The sequence below is a fragment of the Lithobates pipiens genome, unplaced genomic scaffold (genome assembly GCF_037356315.1).
Source record: "Lithobates pipiens isolate NorthernLeopardFrog02 unplaced genomic scaffold, aLitPip1_a1.2 Scaffold_3, whole genome shotgun sequence".
NCBI lineage: Eukaryota > Metazoa > Chordata > Amphibia > Anura > Ranidae > Lithobates > Lithobates pipiens.
In genome coordinates, this window is record NW_027507790.1 from 273,591,384 (window position 1) to 273,604,767 (window position 13,384).

General features: G+C 45.2%; 1 protein-coding gene across 1 annotated transcript in view; it reads left to right on the top strand.

Annotated features, from left to right (window-relative positions):
- Window positions 1-481: 481 nt before the first annotated feature.
- The window catches only part of LOC143941157 (vomeronasal type-2 receptor 26-like), a 128,669-nt gene continuing 115,766 nt past the window's right edge, over window positions 482-13,384 (top strand). The window contains exon 1 of the mRNA XM_077463183.1: window positions 482-774. Coding sequence (XP_077319309.1) covers window positions 557-774 — 218 coding nt within the window. The 5' untranslated portion in view covers window positions 482-556. The remainder of the gene's footprint in view (window positions 775-13,384) is intronic.

Consider the following 13,384-nt stretch of genomic DNA (forward strand, 5'->3'; position numbering starts at 1 on the left):
GGCAGGAGGGGGGTTTAAGTGCCCAGTAAGCAAGTGGTTAAAGGCAATGGCCAACAAAAGGTAAGTAACAATGTGCTTCTTTTACAGGCCAAGCTTAGTTTACAGAGTAACTTTAAGACAATAAAACTGCCAAATGGAACAGTTATGTGCATTATTATTGCAAGTAGAAGAATCATTATGATATTATCAGCTACTACCTGTGTATTTCAATTGTATGATTTATTTGGAATATGGAATATTTAGCACTGATCCTTGCTGAATAGAGTTTATTATAAAGAAATTCTGTGTCTTGGTTTAGAGTTGTTAAAATAATATGAATATTAGAGGATTAAACTGAACCACTCACAAATAAAATACCTGCACAAACAACTAAAAGTATATAGAAGACGATATCAGTATAATGAGAACAAAGAGAGATGTATGGTACTGAACTGTATAAAAGGAGGGGAGAGAAGCCATCTCATTGTATTGCCATTGTGATACCCATGCTGCAGAGGTCTGTGTCACAATGGAGAATTATAGGCTTTAATTAAAGAAGAACCCAGTGATCAGAGCTATGGTCATATCATATACCTACATCTTCCAGTTCTGTGTGATCCTGCAATGTATGACACTCTGGAGATCAGGAGGAATGCAGAGTCCGGCCTGTACCCTTCATTTTACTGATGTATCTGATGAGTTCCAATATTTTCAGGATGGAGATTTGATCATTGGAGGAGTGCTCACTGTGAGGTCAAAAGTAGATCTATTATCACCTGAAAAAAAGATATACAGGTATGTAACTTACTTGCTAGGAAGAGAAAAATTTGATCAGTGTGACAAAGAACAACAAAGAGGACTTTACAAAATGATTGGAAGAAATGCATGTGATGGAAATATTATATAAATGTATATAGAATGTCTTCTCATTTACATGCAAACCAAGCTGTCCAGAAAGTGACAGGGGGTAGGTGACAGTGAAAGGGGTGGGTGACCACAGGGTGGGTGATGGTGATAGAGAGTGGGTGACGGTGACTGGGGGTGGGTGACGGTGACAGAGAGTGTGTGAGGGTGAATGGGGGTGGGTGACGGTGACAGAGAGTGAGTGACGGTGACAGGGATGGGTGACGGTGAGGGGGGGGTGGGTGACAGTAACAGAGAGTGGGTGACGGTGACCGGGGGTGGGTGACTGTAACAGAGAGTGTGTGACAGTAACCGGGGGTGGGTGATGTGACAGAGAGTGTGTGAGGGTGACCGGGGATGGGTGACGGTGACAGAGAGTGGGTGGCGGTGACAGAGATGGGTGATGGTGACTGGGGGTGGGTGACAGTAACAGAGAATGGGTGACAGTGACCGGGGTGGGTGACGGTGACAAAGAGTGAGTGACGGTGACAGGGATGGGTGACAGTAACAGAGAGTAGGTGATGGTGACCGGGGTGGGTGACAGTGACAGAGTGGGTGACGGTGACCGGGGCTGGGTGATGGTGACAGAGAGTGGGTGACGGTGACAGGGATGAGTTATGGTGACTGGGGATGGGTGATGGTGACAAAGAGTGGGTGACGGTGACAGAGAGTGGATGACGGGGACCAGGGATGGGTGACAGTGACAGGTGGAAGGTGACAGTGACAAGGGGTGGGGAATGTTGACAGGGGATGGGTGACGGTGACAAAACTTGTAACAATCTATAACAGTGTCAGGGTGTTGGAGAATTTGCTGGAAGAGTCTTTTCTTTAAAGCTGAAAAGTGTGGGGATTCCTCCATCCGCTGTTTGTGTGGACGGAGCGATTGTTTACTTTTTGTTGTTGTAAAAGAGATCACTTTAAATCCTCCCCATTGAAACATTGTATTCTGGCAGCGAGACTCTCCTCTTTCAGAATACATAGATTTGTGTTCTGCTAGGCCTCTGCTTTCAGAAAATATATTATGTTCCGGGGGGCTTTGAGATCATTTTATAACTAAAAATTAAGATTTTTTTATGTTTGCAAGGAAAAAAAAAGATCTAGAGGGTTCAAGGATAAAATTGTGGGGGTTGTGGAAAGTTTTACGTGCACTCACACTTTAGTTCAAATTGTTCTGTCACTATTCTTTATACATACTTCTAAAACAAATTAAATAAATTCAATTAATACACCGCGCTAAAGACTGTATCCTTTCTAATAAAAAATATTAATAATATTAATAAATGCTGCTACTTAAAAACCAAACAACTATTACCAATTGGGCTATTAATATTATTGTACAAACCAATAATTAATCACACCGTGTGCAATCCTCCAGTGCTCACTGGCCGCTCACCTCATGCTAAAACCCGTTTTACCAGCGAGTCATAGCAAGCTGTTCCCGGTTAGGGAAATACCGTATATACTCGAGTATAGGCCGACCCGAATATAAGCCGAGGCCCCCAATTTACCCCCAAAAAAACTGGAAAAATTATTGACTCGTGTATAAGCCGAGGGTGAGACATGGCTGTCCATCCCTGTGTGTCCGTCCATCCCTGTGTGTGTGTCCGTCCATCCCTGTGTGTGTGTCCGTCCATCCATCCATCCCTGTGTGTGTGTCCGTCCATCCATCCATCCCTGTGTGTGTCCATCCATCCCTGTGTGTCCATCCATCCATCCATCCCTGTGTGTGTGTGTCCATCCATCCATCCATCCCTGTGTGTGTGTGTCCGTGCAGCCTTGTGTGTGTGTCCAGCCTACCTGTGTCCCGAGCCTGTGTCCCGAGCCTCCGTCCCGAGCCGCCGTCCCGAGCCGCCGTCCCGAGCCTCCTCCGTCCTTCCAGGATCGCCGCTCTTCTCGGCGGCCATTCTAAAATTCAAAAGCCGCGCCTCCGCCTTCGCCTGTGATAGGCGGAACACTGAATTTCCCAGCAGCCTGTGTTCCGCCTATCACGGACATCCTTTCATCCTTGTCGGTAGTACGAGGATGAGCGGATGTCCGTGATAGGCGGAACACTGACTGCTGGGAAATTCAGTGTTCCGCCTATCACAGGCGAAGGCGGAGGCGGAGGCGCGGCTTTTGAATTTTAGAATGTCCGCTGTCTGTCTGCTCGATACGCTGATCGAGCAGTCAGACAGCGGTGACTCGAGTATAAGCCGAGGGGGCACTTTCAGCCTCAAAAAAGAGGCTGAAAATCTCGGCTTATACTCGAGTATATACGGTAATCAGATCTGTATTCCATTTTCTTTACTCAACTACACGCATCACAGGTGCAGAGATACAGGATAGTGATATATGCAAATAGAACATAAGACATCTAGTGCCCTCTGTCTTAAAAACTTTATTCCAATAAAAAGTATACAGATATGTAGTGCACTCACATAGGTGGCACTTAGCCATGCTAGCTGTAAAGACTTGTACTGTATAATCACATCAGCTTGCGTTGTATAACTCAGGATGGCCGCGGGATGATGTCAAAGATCAGGCTCCAATCCGCCCCCATACGCGTTGCGTCCTTGGTGTGAATTTCATCAGTAGGTGCATATCTGTATACTATTTATTGGAATAAAGCATTTAAGACAGAGAGCACTAGATGTCTTATGTTCTATTTGCATATATCACTATCCTGTATCGCCACCTGTGTTGTGTGAAGTTGAGTAAAGAAAACAGATCACATTAAATCCCTAACAGGGAGCAGCTTCCTATGACTCACTGGTAATGCAGGAGCCCTAGCATAAGGTGAGCGATCAGTAAACACTGGTTCGGGACTGCATGGACACTTTATGTATAGTTGGTCTACTTAAACCACTTTTTTTTTTCATTCGATAATTTTTATTAGGTTTTCACATGTTCAAACAAACATTTGATCAAAATACAGAAAAGAAAAAGTTTCAAAAGAAAAGATAACGATAAATCAGGTACTAGTTACACACAATACACCAGGATAGTAGTGAGTGGTAATCTTATCAGTAATATTGGGTCATTACAAATAGTAATACGTGGGAGTGAGACAGTTCTGAAAGCATAACGTTAAAAAGCTTTGTAATGGTCGCACCATATTTTCCAGTTATTATCAATTTTGTGGCATTTTAGGTTGTTGATTGCTAGTAGACGCTCAAAGGTATGATTTCTATTAACTAGTATAACTACATCAGATATGCTAATGGCCGATGTGTCTTTCCAGTTGCGGAGAATAAGATTTCTTGTTGCTAATAATATGTGAGTAACTACTGGTCTGTCTCCTGGGGGGAATTACTCTATACCTATATGTAGTATTGCTAATGCAGGATTTGGGGGTGTTAGTATTCCTTTGAGAGAGGAGATGAGGTAAAAAAAATGTATTCCACAAACTGGTTAAACTCGGGCAGCCCCACAACATGTGTAGTAAATTACCTGTCTGGCCACACTTTCTCCAACAAAGTGGTGATGTGGGTGGAAAAAAGGTGGCAAGCCTGTATGGCGTATAGTGCCATCTATTGATAATTTTAAGTGTCATTTCCCAATGGTTTACACAATGTGATGTATTGTGGATAGATTTAAAAGCCTGAGTCCATTGTTCATCGGAGAAAGTGGTGTACAGGTCCGACTCCCACCTCCTGAGGGCTGAAATTTTGTGGAAAATATGTTTTTCGTGGAGAAGATTGTAGAATAGTGATATGCCTTTAATAGGATGTGGAGTAGAAGAGTAGAAATGCTATGCCTTAAGGGAAATTTGTCATTTGGGGATTGGGTTTAAACCACTTTTTTCAGCACGAAGGTTGAAGAACATTATTTATGGACTATTCAGTATGATTTATTTAAGCCAAATGGACAATTTGCACAGATGATATTATTCTATATATGTTTCAATATTGATGTGATATGAGATTTTGTTGCACATGCACTTTATATCAATTTAGGGCCAGTTCACACCAGATGCAGTTACATGCAGTTCTGTGCAGTTCCATTTTTTCTGTATCAATACAGTCAGTTTCAGTCAGTTTCCGGTCAGTTTCTGCACCAGAAACTGACCGGAAACTGACCAGAAACCAACTGCATGGTGTGAACTAGAGCCATTGGAATACATGGAAAAAACTGTGCATGCATTTTTAGTGCAGAAAAAAAGCATACGGAACTGAACGGAACTGCGTCTGGTGTGAACTGGCTCTTATATTCATGTTGTGCTGCACTAATATTTTTATTGAGTACTCACTGCTATTCTTAGGTGGGGGTGAGAGCAGGGCTGGATTAACGTAGGGGCTATTGGAGCTGCAGCTCTAGGCCCCTACCTTAATATAGGCCCAGCCACCCAAAAAGGACATGGAAAGCAATGGGTCAAAGGGAAGATATCTCCCCTGATAGGCCCTGCATTCCACATGCACCGCCGGGGCAGGGTGGCGGGATTGATAATGGGCACTGCATGAGCAGTCCTAACAGAAGCCTAGGGCACGCCAACGCAGGGCTCTTACAGAAGTCTGGGGCTTCCATAGTGTTAGGCCTGTGCAAGCTGCACTCTTTCAGTTTAGAGTGCACGCCAATGCACGGCCCTTACAGAAACTTGGCAAATCAAATGCCAGGCTTCTCTAGTGTTATGCCTGTGCGGCTGCACACGTTTAAGTTTGGGCGCATGCCAGCACAGGCTCTTGCAGAAGGGTGCCCAGTAAAAGGCCCATCAAAATCCTCAGCACCAATCACATGATGCTCTTAATCCGGCCCTGGTGACTCCCTGTGTTTACAATGCAGTTTGCGATTTGAAATGGAAGCAAGTGGCGGCCACTGTAGTAGTGGTCCTTACTACAGTAATTTCCTACGTCCGCAGGAATCCTACAGGTACTTGCATTGGTGCAAGCTGCAACAACGTACCTATGGAAAAATTATTCATACCTGGACTTCGGCTTTTAGGCTCGATTCACACCTATGGCATTTTTAGTGCTTTTTGCATTTTTTTTTTTTTAAGTTTCAAAAAGAGTTTATTGAATCTTAAAACAAGACATCCATCTGACAATTATGAAGATTTCTAAGAGCAAAGTTGGTACAAAACATATGTCAAAGACACTAGGCATTGAGGCAGACAAAAAATATAAGGAGAAAGGAGGAAAAAAGCAAAAAAAAAGGTTTTGGGTATGAGAGTAGACCTCCGGGTAACTGGTGGTCCTTTGGAAGGAATAAGCAAACTCTGGAATCAGATCTTGGATGGAGGAAGTGGTCACTTAAATGTGTAGGGCCCTGTTTCCGGACCCACCAGGATCAATCCAAGGTCAGAACCCTGCACCCCATAGGGATCTTGCTGTACGGGGGCCAACCGAGGAGTTCCCGAGGGCCCTCCGAGGGTAACCAAGGAGAGCTCGCTGTCCTTAAACACAAATCCATAAAAGGTAAGAACCGCTAGGAGAAATTGCAGTTAACTGAGTAGGTTTGGCTTAGGCAAGTTACTATGAGCTGGGCAGGAGGAGGACAGACCCCCCAGCCCAATATCGAAAAATAAACTAAAGAAAAAAAAAACCTGACGGTTGGAATGACCAACCGTCACACAGCTCACTCCAGTACATGTGGTGGGTCAAGGCGACCCAGCGCAGAGGCAAATAGCAATAAGAAAGCAAGTGGGAGAGAGGAGGAGGAAAGGAAAGAGAGAGGGAAAGAGGAGAGCAAGGAATAGGTGATGATAAAAAAAACACAAAAAAACTATAATATGCAGGGGAAGGGAAGGGTAGGAACCCTCGCAGAAGTACCTGGCTCTGGAGGGAATTGGCGGGGAAAGCCCTGGTAAAATTTGAGGGCAATAGGGATATTCCAATATATGTAGCCCAGGGCTCCCAAATGAGTCTGAATTTCTCAGAGGAATCCAGGATCGCACTGGCCATTTTTTCCTGCGCCATTATCCAGGATATTTTTTTTTTTAGCCTGGTAAAAGGAAACCGAAGGAGATTTCCACAAATGTGCCAGCGTAATCTTGGCTCCCAGTAGAATAAAGTGGATTAGAGAGAGTGTCTGTTTGGGAACATTGGGGATGCGCAAGTTGAGAAGGGCTGTGGTGGGTTCCTGTTTAATTGCGTGCCCTGTGGATTTACGAATGAGACTGAAGATTTTGTTCCAGTACCCCCTGATTTTGGGGCATTCCCAAAGTGTGTGAATAAGAGAGCCCACCAGGCCGCACCCCCTGAAACAGAGCAGAGAGGATTGGGGAAAGAACTTGGTGAGCCGGGTGGGGACCAGGTACCATCGGGAAATGACTTTAACATCTGCTTCCACAAGGGAGTTATTAAGAATACCCCTGTAGGAGCGAGCAAAATTTAAATGCCGGGTATCCAGGCCCCATTCGAATTGGAGGTCTTATTCCCACTTCACCATGTAGTTCGCTTTTTCCTGGGGATCAGCCAACGCAGAATAGATAAGGGAGATTCCCCCCCTGACCCCCGTGGCTGAGGAGCACCAGAGCTCATATGGAATTACCGACAGAGGGGTGTCATGGCTCTTCCAAATCCCCTGCAAATAATGTGAAAGTTGGTTGTAGCGGAAAGTCTCTGAGGGTGACATGTCCAATTTGGAGATGCAGTGTTTAAGAGATAAGGGACGGGGGGCGTGGCTTGCCTCGAGTGAAGATGGCAGCATAACTCCTGAGCTCCTTCACACCACAGCCTACAACTAGCCCTGAGAGAGCAAACTACTCCTTCACTATCACCTCGGATGATGGGTACTGCATCCAGGGGCTCTTCTACCTCCAGATCGAGATCCCCGAGGGAGACTACCGGCCGAGGAACGCGGAATATCGCTGAATTGTTCAGAGCACAGAGAACAAACATGGCGACGAGCGCCTCAGCTCCCTCACGAGATGGGATACTACTGACCCCCAACCCTTCACCTCCCTCAACTACTACAGCCCAGCTGGATTCTTTGCAATCTCCAAGCCTGCTAGACCTACGCACAGTAGCGGCCGATATTAAAGACACGCTTTTTGCAGCCATCACGGATCTTAAACATGAGATACAGGCCATAGCGGGAAGAGTACAGGAAGTAGAGAAAACTACCGCCATCCATCAAGCGGCAATCTCCACGATGCACCGCTCCATAGACACCCATACCGCCCAATTGCGGGACGTCCAGAGACACGTCGAGGACCTGGACAACAGGGGACGAAGACACAATCTTAGGGTGAGAGGTCTCCCCGAAAGTGTGGACAACGATCACCTCACCCCAGTGATTACTGCCCTCTTCAACGAGCTCCTTGACCAACCCAGTCACACATCCATAGCGATGGAGCGCATCCATCGTGCTCTTAGACCCCGCGGCCGTGACACAGACCCACCCAGAGACGTAGTTTGCTGTCTATGTGACTTTCAATCAAAGAAATGATTTTGAAGCAAGCCAGACTTAAGCAAACTCTACAATATGAAGGTCAACATATCTCTATTTACCAGGACCTCTCAGCCATTACGCTTCTTAATAGGAGAGACTTGCGCCCCCTCTTAGAGGTGTTAAAAAATAACAGTATCCTCTACCACTGGCGATTCCCATTCGGACTTTCAGCCACCCATCAAGGACGATCGGCCACCCTGAGAGTTCCTGAGGAGCTGAAAGCTTTTTGCCGCACACTAGACATACCCTTGGTGTCACTCCCCGATTGGTACGCAGAATTCAATGGATCTTCGTCCCGCTCTGACCACAGACCTGCCGACCAGATGGACACTCAGCCCTCACCTTACCGGAGACGACGCTCCCCATCGACCCGACGAATCTCTCCGGGATCCTACGACCTCCGTCATCTGCGCAGCCCCACTGCTGCGCCAACATCACGTTGAAGAAGTAGCTCTGCTGAAACTGCCGGCCTGATCCTTCTCGTAACTGACAATCTGTCTACTCCACAGTTATCCTTCCCTCTCCCCTTTCCCCACACCACTTACCCTGTCTTATTCCTGGTGCCTTCCTCTGAACTTTGTCCGACAACCATCACGTATATTGGTTGACCACAAGTTTAAGCTACCCTTACACTGTCTACACTGTTCTGGAACTCCCCATCGACAAAGCGGACGGACTCAGCACATACCAGCAGATGAGGCTCACTAAACCCACATTTTCATTCCGCTCGGCAATTTCCTTCGTCCAGTGTTATAGTGTTCCAGGTATGTTCCACAACCTACTAACTCTATGTCTATTAACTTTTCCCTAACCTACCCCTCTTCTAGCCTGAGCCTCCCTATTCCAGAGTGAACACTGGGGCAATGCCTCCCCCATCTGCTGATTCCATATCTTTTCTCATTGACTCACGAGTTATTGTACCGCGCGTTCAAGAAGCTGAACTGTGTCTCACAGCCCGACTTCTATATACCTACTATGGATTACGTGCTCTCCCTACCACTAGTTCGCTTATTCATTTTATTGTGTTAACCTTGTTAATGAGTTGTTACATTAATGTTAGAATGTTCAACACACCAGACCTGCCGAACTTAGTTTTTGTTTTTTTTTTCTTTATGCTAAGGGCGAGGGGATGTGATCTCTCACATCGATCTGACAATGCCATACCCCAACCTATGGCCTAGCCTAGGTAACAACACCAATTAGATGATTGGCCCTCTCACCAGTACTTACTGGAGAGACCCTTTCTATTCAACATGAGCCGTCCCGGCTTACTCGAAGGGGCAGTCCCGTCCTCCTCTCGCCCTCGGTTATCTTTCAACATAAAATGTTTTTCTGTTATTGATATAGCTCACAGGTCTGTCTTTTCTATTCATGATTTTTAAAGTAATGTTTATGGTCATCTATGTTGCACCACTGTTATCTGAACGTGATTACCCTATAAGATCTTTTCGTCCTTAATCATTTTATGCAGGGGAACCACGTACACTATCCTTACTAAAGATAGGCCCCTCCCCCAACAATCAAATATAAACACTTCTGCCCACGATCTATTGAATGCGAGTTGCAAAATAGTGAACCATTGGTAAACCATCAGCAAACTCTCTACATTTAAAATTCGGAGCTGTTGGTGTGAGGGTTATCACACTTCGAATCTTTGTCTTTCGACAATCACCTCCTAACCAGTGGCTTGTAGGACTGTCCTGTGATCTTGCACAGGGCATACACTACAAGCTTCTACCTTACTCCGGCTTCCACTCCCTTATTACAGACACAGGCGAGCAGGCTCTTACCTGCTGCCAGATTACCGTTTACATCCCCCTTTTTTTTTTTTTTTTTTATTTCTCCCTTATCCCCAGACGTATCTACATTTACATTCTAACCTCCACAACATGACCACCACCGGGGGTGCAACCAATCTTGACCATCTCAAAATCATATCCCTGAACGCTAAGGGTTTAAATATCCCGGAAAAACGCTCACAACTCTTGTTAGCCATGCAAAAAAGTAGAACAGACATACTATTCTTACAAGAGACACATTTCCGTTCAAATAACATACCGAAACTCCACTGCAAATATTACCCCACGGCATACCATTCCACCACCACATTAGCGAAAACGAAAGGTGTTTCTATCTTACTAGCCCGACACTGCCCCCTCCAGATCACTGACACTTTATCTGATGACGATGGCAGGTTTCTATTCCTCAAAGGAACTCTCCAAAACAAACCATTCACCCTTGCAAACATATATGCGCCTAACACACTCCAGGTACCGTTCTTCAAGGAAACTATATCCAAGCTGATCACGTTTCAGGAAGGTACACTCATTCTAGGAGGGGACTTCAATGTTCCTTTGAACCCCATACTCGATACCTCTAATGGACACTCCTCCCTTACCTATGCTGCCCTACGATCGATAAAAACTCAGATGCAGACCCTGCTTTTGCATGATGCTTGGCGAACCCTCTACCCAGACACAAATGACTTTACTTTCTACTCAGCACCCCATGGAAAATATTCCAGAATTGATTTCCTCTTTATCTCCCAGGAAGCTCTACCTTATCTCACACACGCATCCATCAACCCTATGTTTCTTTCTGACCACAACCCGGTTTCAATCACACTCTCTATCCCATCATCCAATCCGTGCACTCACTCCTGGAAACTAGATCAATCCTTGTTAACTGACCCGATTGTAGCTTCAGAAGTGGAGCAAACATTAAAACATTACTTCTTGGATAACAAAGCCACGGATACCTCCCCCCTCATTAACTGGGATGCACACAAATGTGTAGTACGGGGAACCCTCATAGCAGCGGCAGCAAAAAAGAGAAAAGAGTATAAAAAACACTTCAATGACTTGGCCACTAAAATTAGACGTCTAGAACGTGCACATAGTCTAAAGAGCACCACTACACTGCTTGCCACCCTTACCCAATCAAGGAAAGAAATGTTAGAATTGCTGGGAAAACAGACCAGACGCAAATACATACTCTCTCAGAAAACGTTTTATGAATATGGTAACAAATCTGGAAGAATACTAGCAAAAGCCCTCCAATCCAAGAAAGCATCAATAACTATTCACAGTATCACTGACCCAGCAGGCAAAAAGTTATCAGCAACACCCGATATCGCAACCCAATTTGTACAATACTATTCAAATTTATATAACTTAACCTCATCATCCGTAACTCCGACGAACCCTACCCAGCGGCGGGAACAAATTATATCCGAATTTCTAAATAAATATAGCCCAACCCCTATCTCCACTTCCACATTCCAAATGCTCGATACCCCACTGACCTCAGAAGAAGCTCGAATTGCTCTTAAAGCCATGCACGCAGGTAAAAGTCCAGGCCCTGATGGCCTGCCCGTTGGATATTATAGAACGTATGAACAAATTTTACTACCCCATTTCCTATCCTCCTTTAACACATGTGCATCCCCATGCTCTGCCCCGCGAGATATGCTATCTGCGCATATAGCCGTAATCCCAAAGCCAAACAAAGATGCCACACAGGTTACCAACTATAGGCCTATTTCGCTCCTAAATGTTGACCTTAAATGGTACGCTAAAATCTTATCTAACAGACTTTTGCCCCTACTCCCTGACCTTGTGCACCCTGATCAGGTGGGCTTCATACCTGGCAGGGAGGCGAGGGACAAAACTCTCAAAGCACTCAACATCCACCACTGGCTCTCTTCCCAAAAACAAAATGGACTCTTCCTTTCCTTGGACGCGGAGAAGGCATTCGACAGGGTGGCCTGGGATTATATGTCAGCGACTTTAAAAGCTATTGGATTGCCAAATAGAATGCTCAATTATATCCATATGCTATACTCAGGACCAACGGCGAGAGTGAAAGTCAACGGCCACCTGTCGAATGCCTTCTCTATCTCCAATGGCACACGTCAAGGGTGCCCGCTATCCCCGATAATTTTTATCCTTACTCTTGAACCATTATTAAGACAAATTAGAGAAAACCCAGACATTAAAGGTGTGGATATAGGGAAGAGAACGTTTAAAACAGCTGCATTTGCGGACGACATCCTTTTATTCTTGACAGAGCCCCTAACATCTATCCCTAACTTACTCAAACTCTTTGACCAATTTCATGTCATATCTAATCTACAAATTAACTTTAAAAAATCCCTTGCACTAAATATTTCGCTGACTGACAAACTATGCTCCCATTGCCAAGCGAATTTCCCCTTTAAATGGAGTCCCACTAGTATACCCTACTTAGGAATCCAACTCCCAAGATCCCTAGCTAACTTATACACTCTAAACTTCCTACAGTTATTACGCACAATATCCGCTGACCTTCAGAGGTGGTCAAAAGGCTTATTCTCCTGGTTTGGCAGAGCAGCTATCATAAAAATGAATATTTTACCACAAATTTTATATCTCCTCCAAACTATACCTTTCTTACTTCCCCAAACATTCTTTGCTTCCTTTCGAAAACTCTGCTCGACTTTTTTCTGGGGTTCCAAAAGACCCAGACTGAGTTATGCAAGACTTGTTGCACCAAAATCACAGGGAGGTATTGGTCTGCCAGACATCCATAAATACTACTTAGCATGCCACCTCACCAGAATAATCGATTGGAACGTTCACCTAAACACTAAAGACTGGGTTCAACTTGAAACATCCCTAGATCAGATTCCGGTAGCTCAAACCCCATGGTTACTTCCCACACATGTCCCTCGTAGCTACTCTTCCCACCCGTTGATCGCCACGTCACTCACTGCATTTCGATACGCTTGCAAAAACTTTCAGATATCCTCGGTCACGGGCCCACTAACACCACTGAAACTCAACCCAGCTTTCCCACCTGGTTTACACCCCTCTTTTCTCAAAGGGTTGTGGCCTCACCCCAGAGTCCTGTCTAAGGACTTCTATGACCGTAAGCACCTTCTATCCTATACAAACTTGTCGAGAAAAATGCTCAAAAGCGGGTTTTCCCCCTGGACATACAACCAGATACAACATTTTCTGACCTCCACGCCTTATGCCCTAGCTGGAGTTCGAACCTTAACCTCTTTCGAACATACATGCACACTGGTTGAACCACAAAGACACCTCATCTCTTTTTCGTATAATCTATTATTTCCACAACAACCCAGTAATGA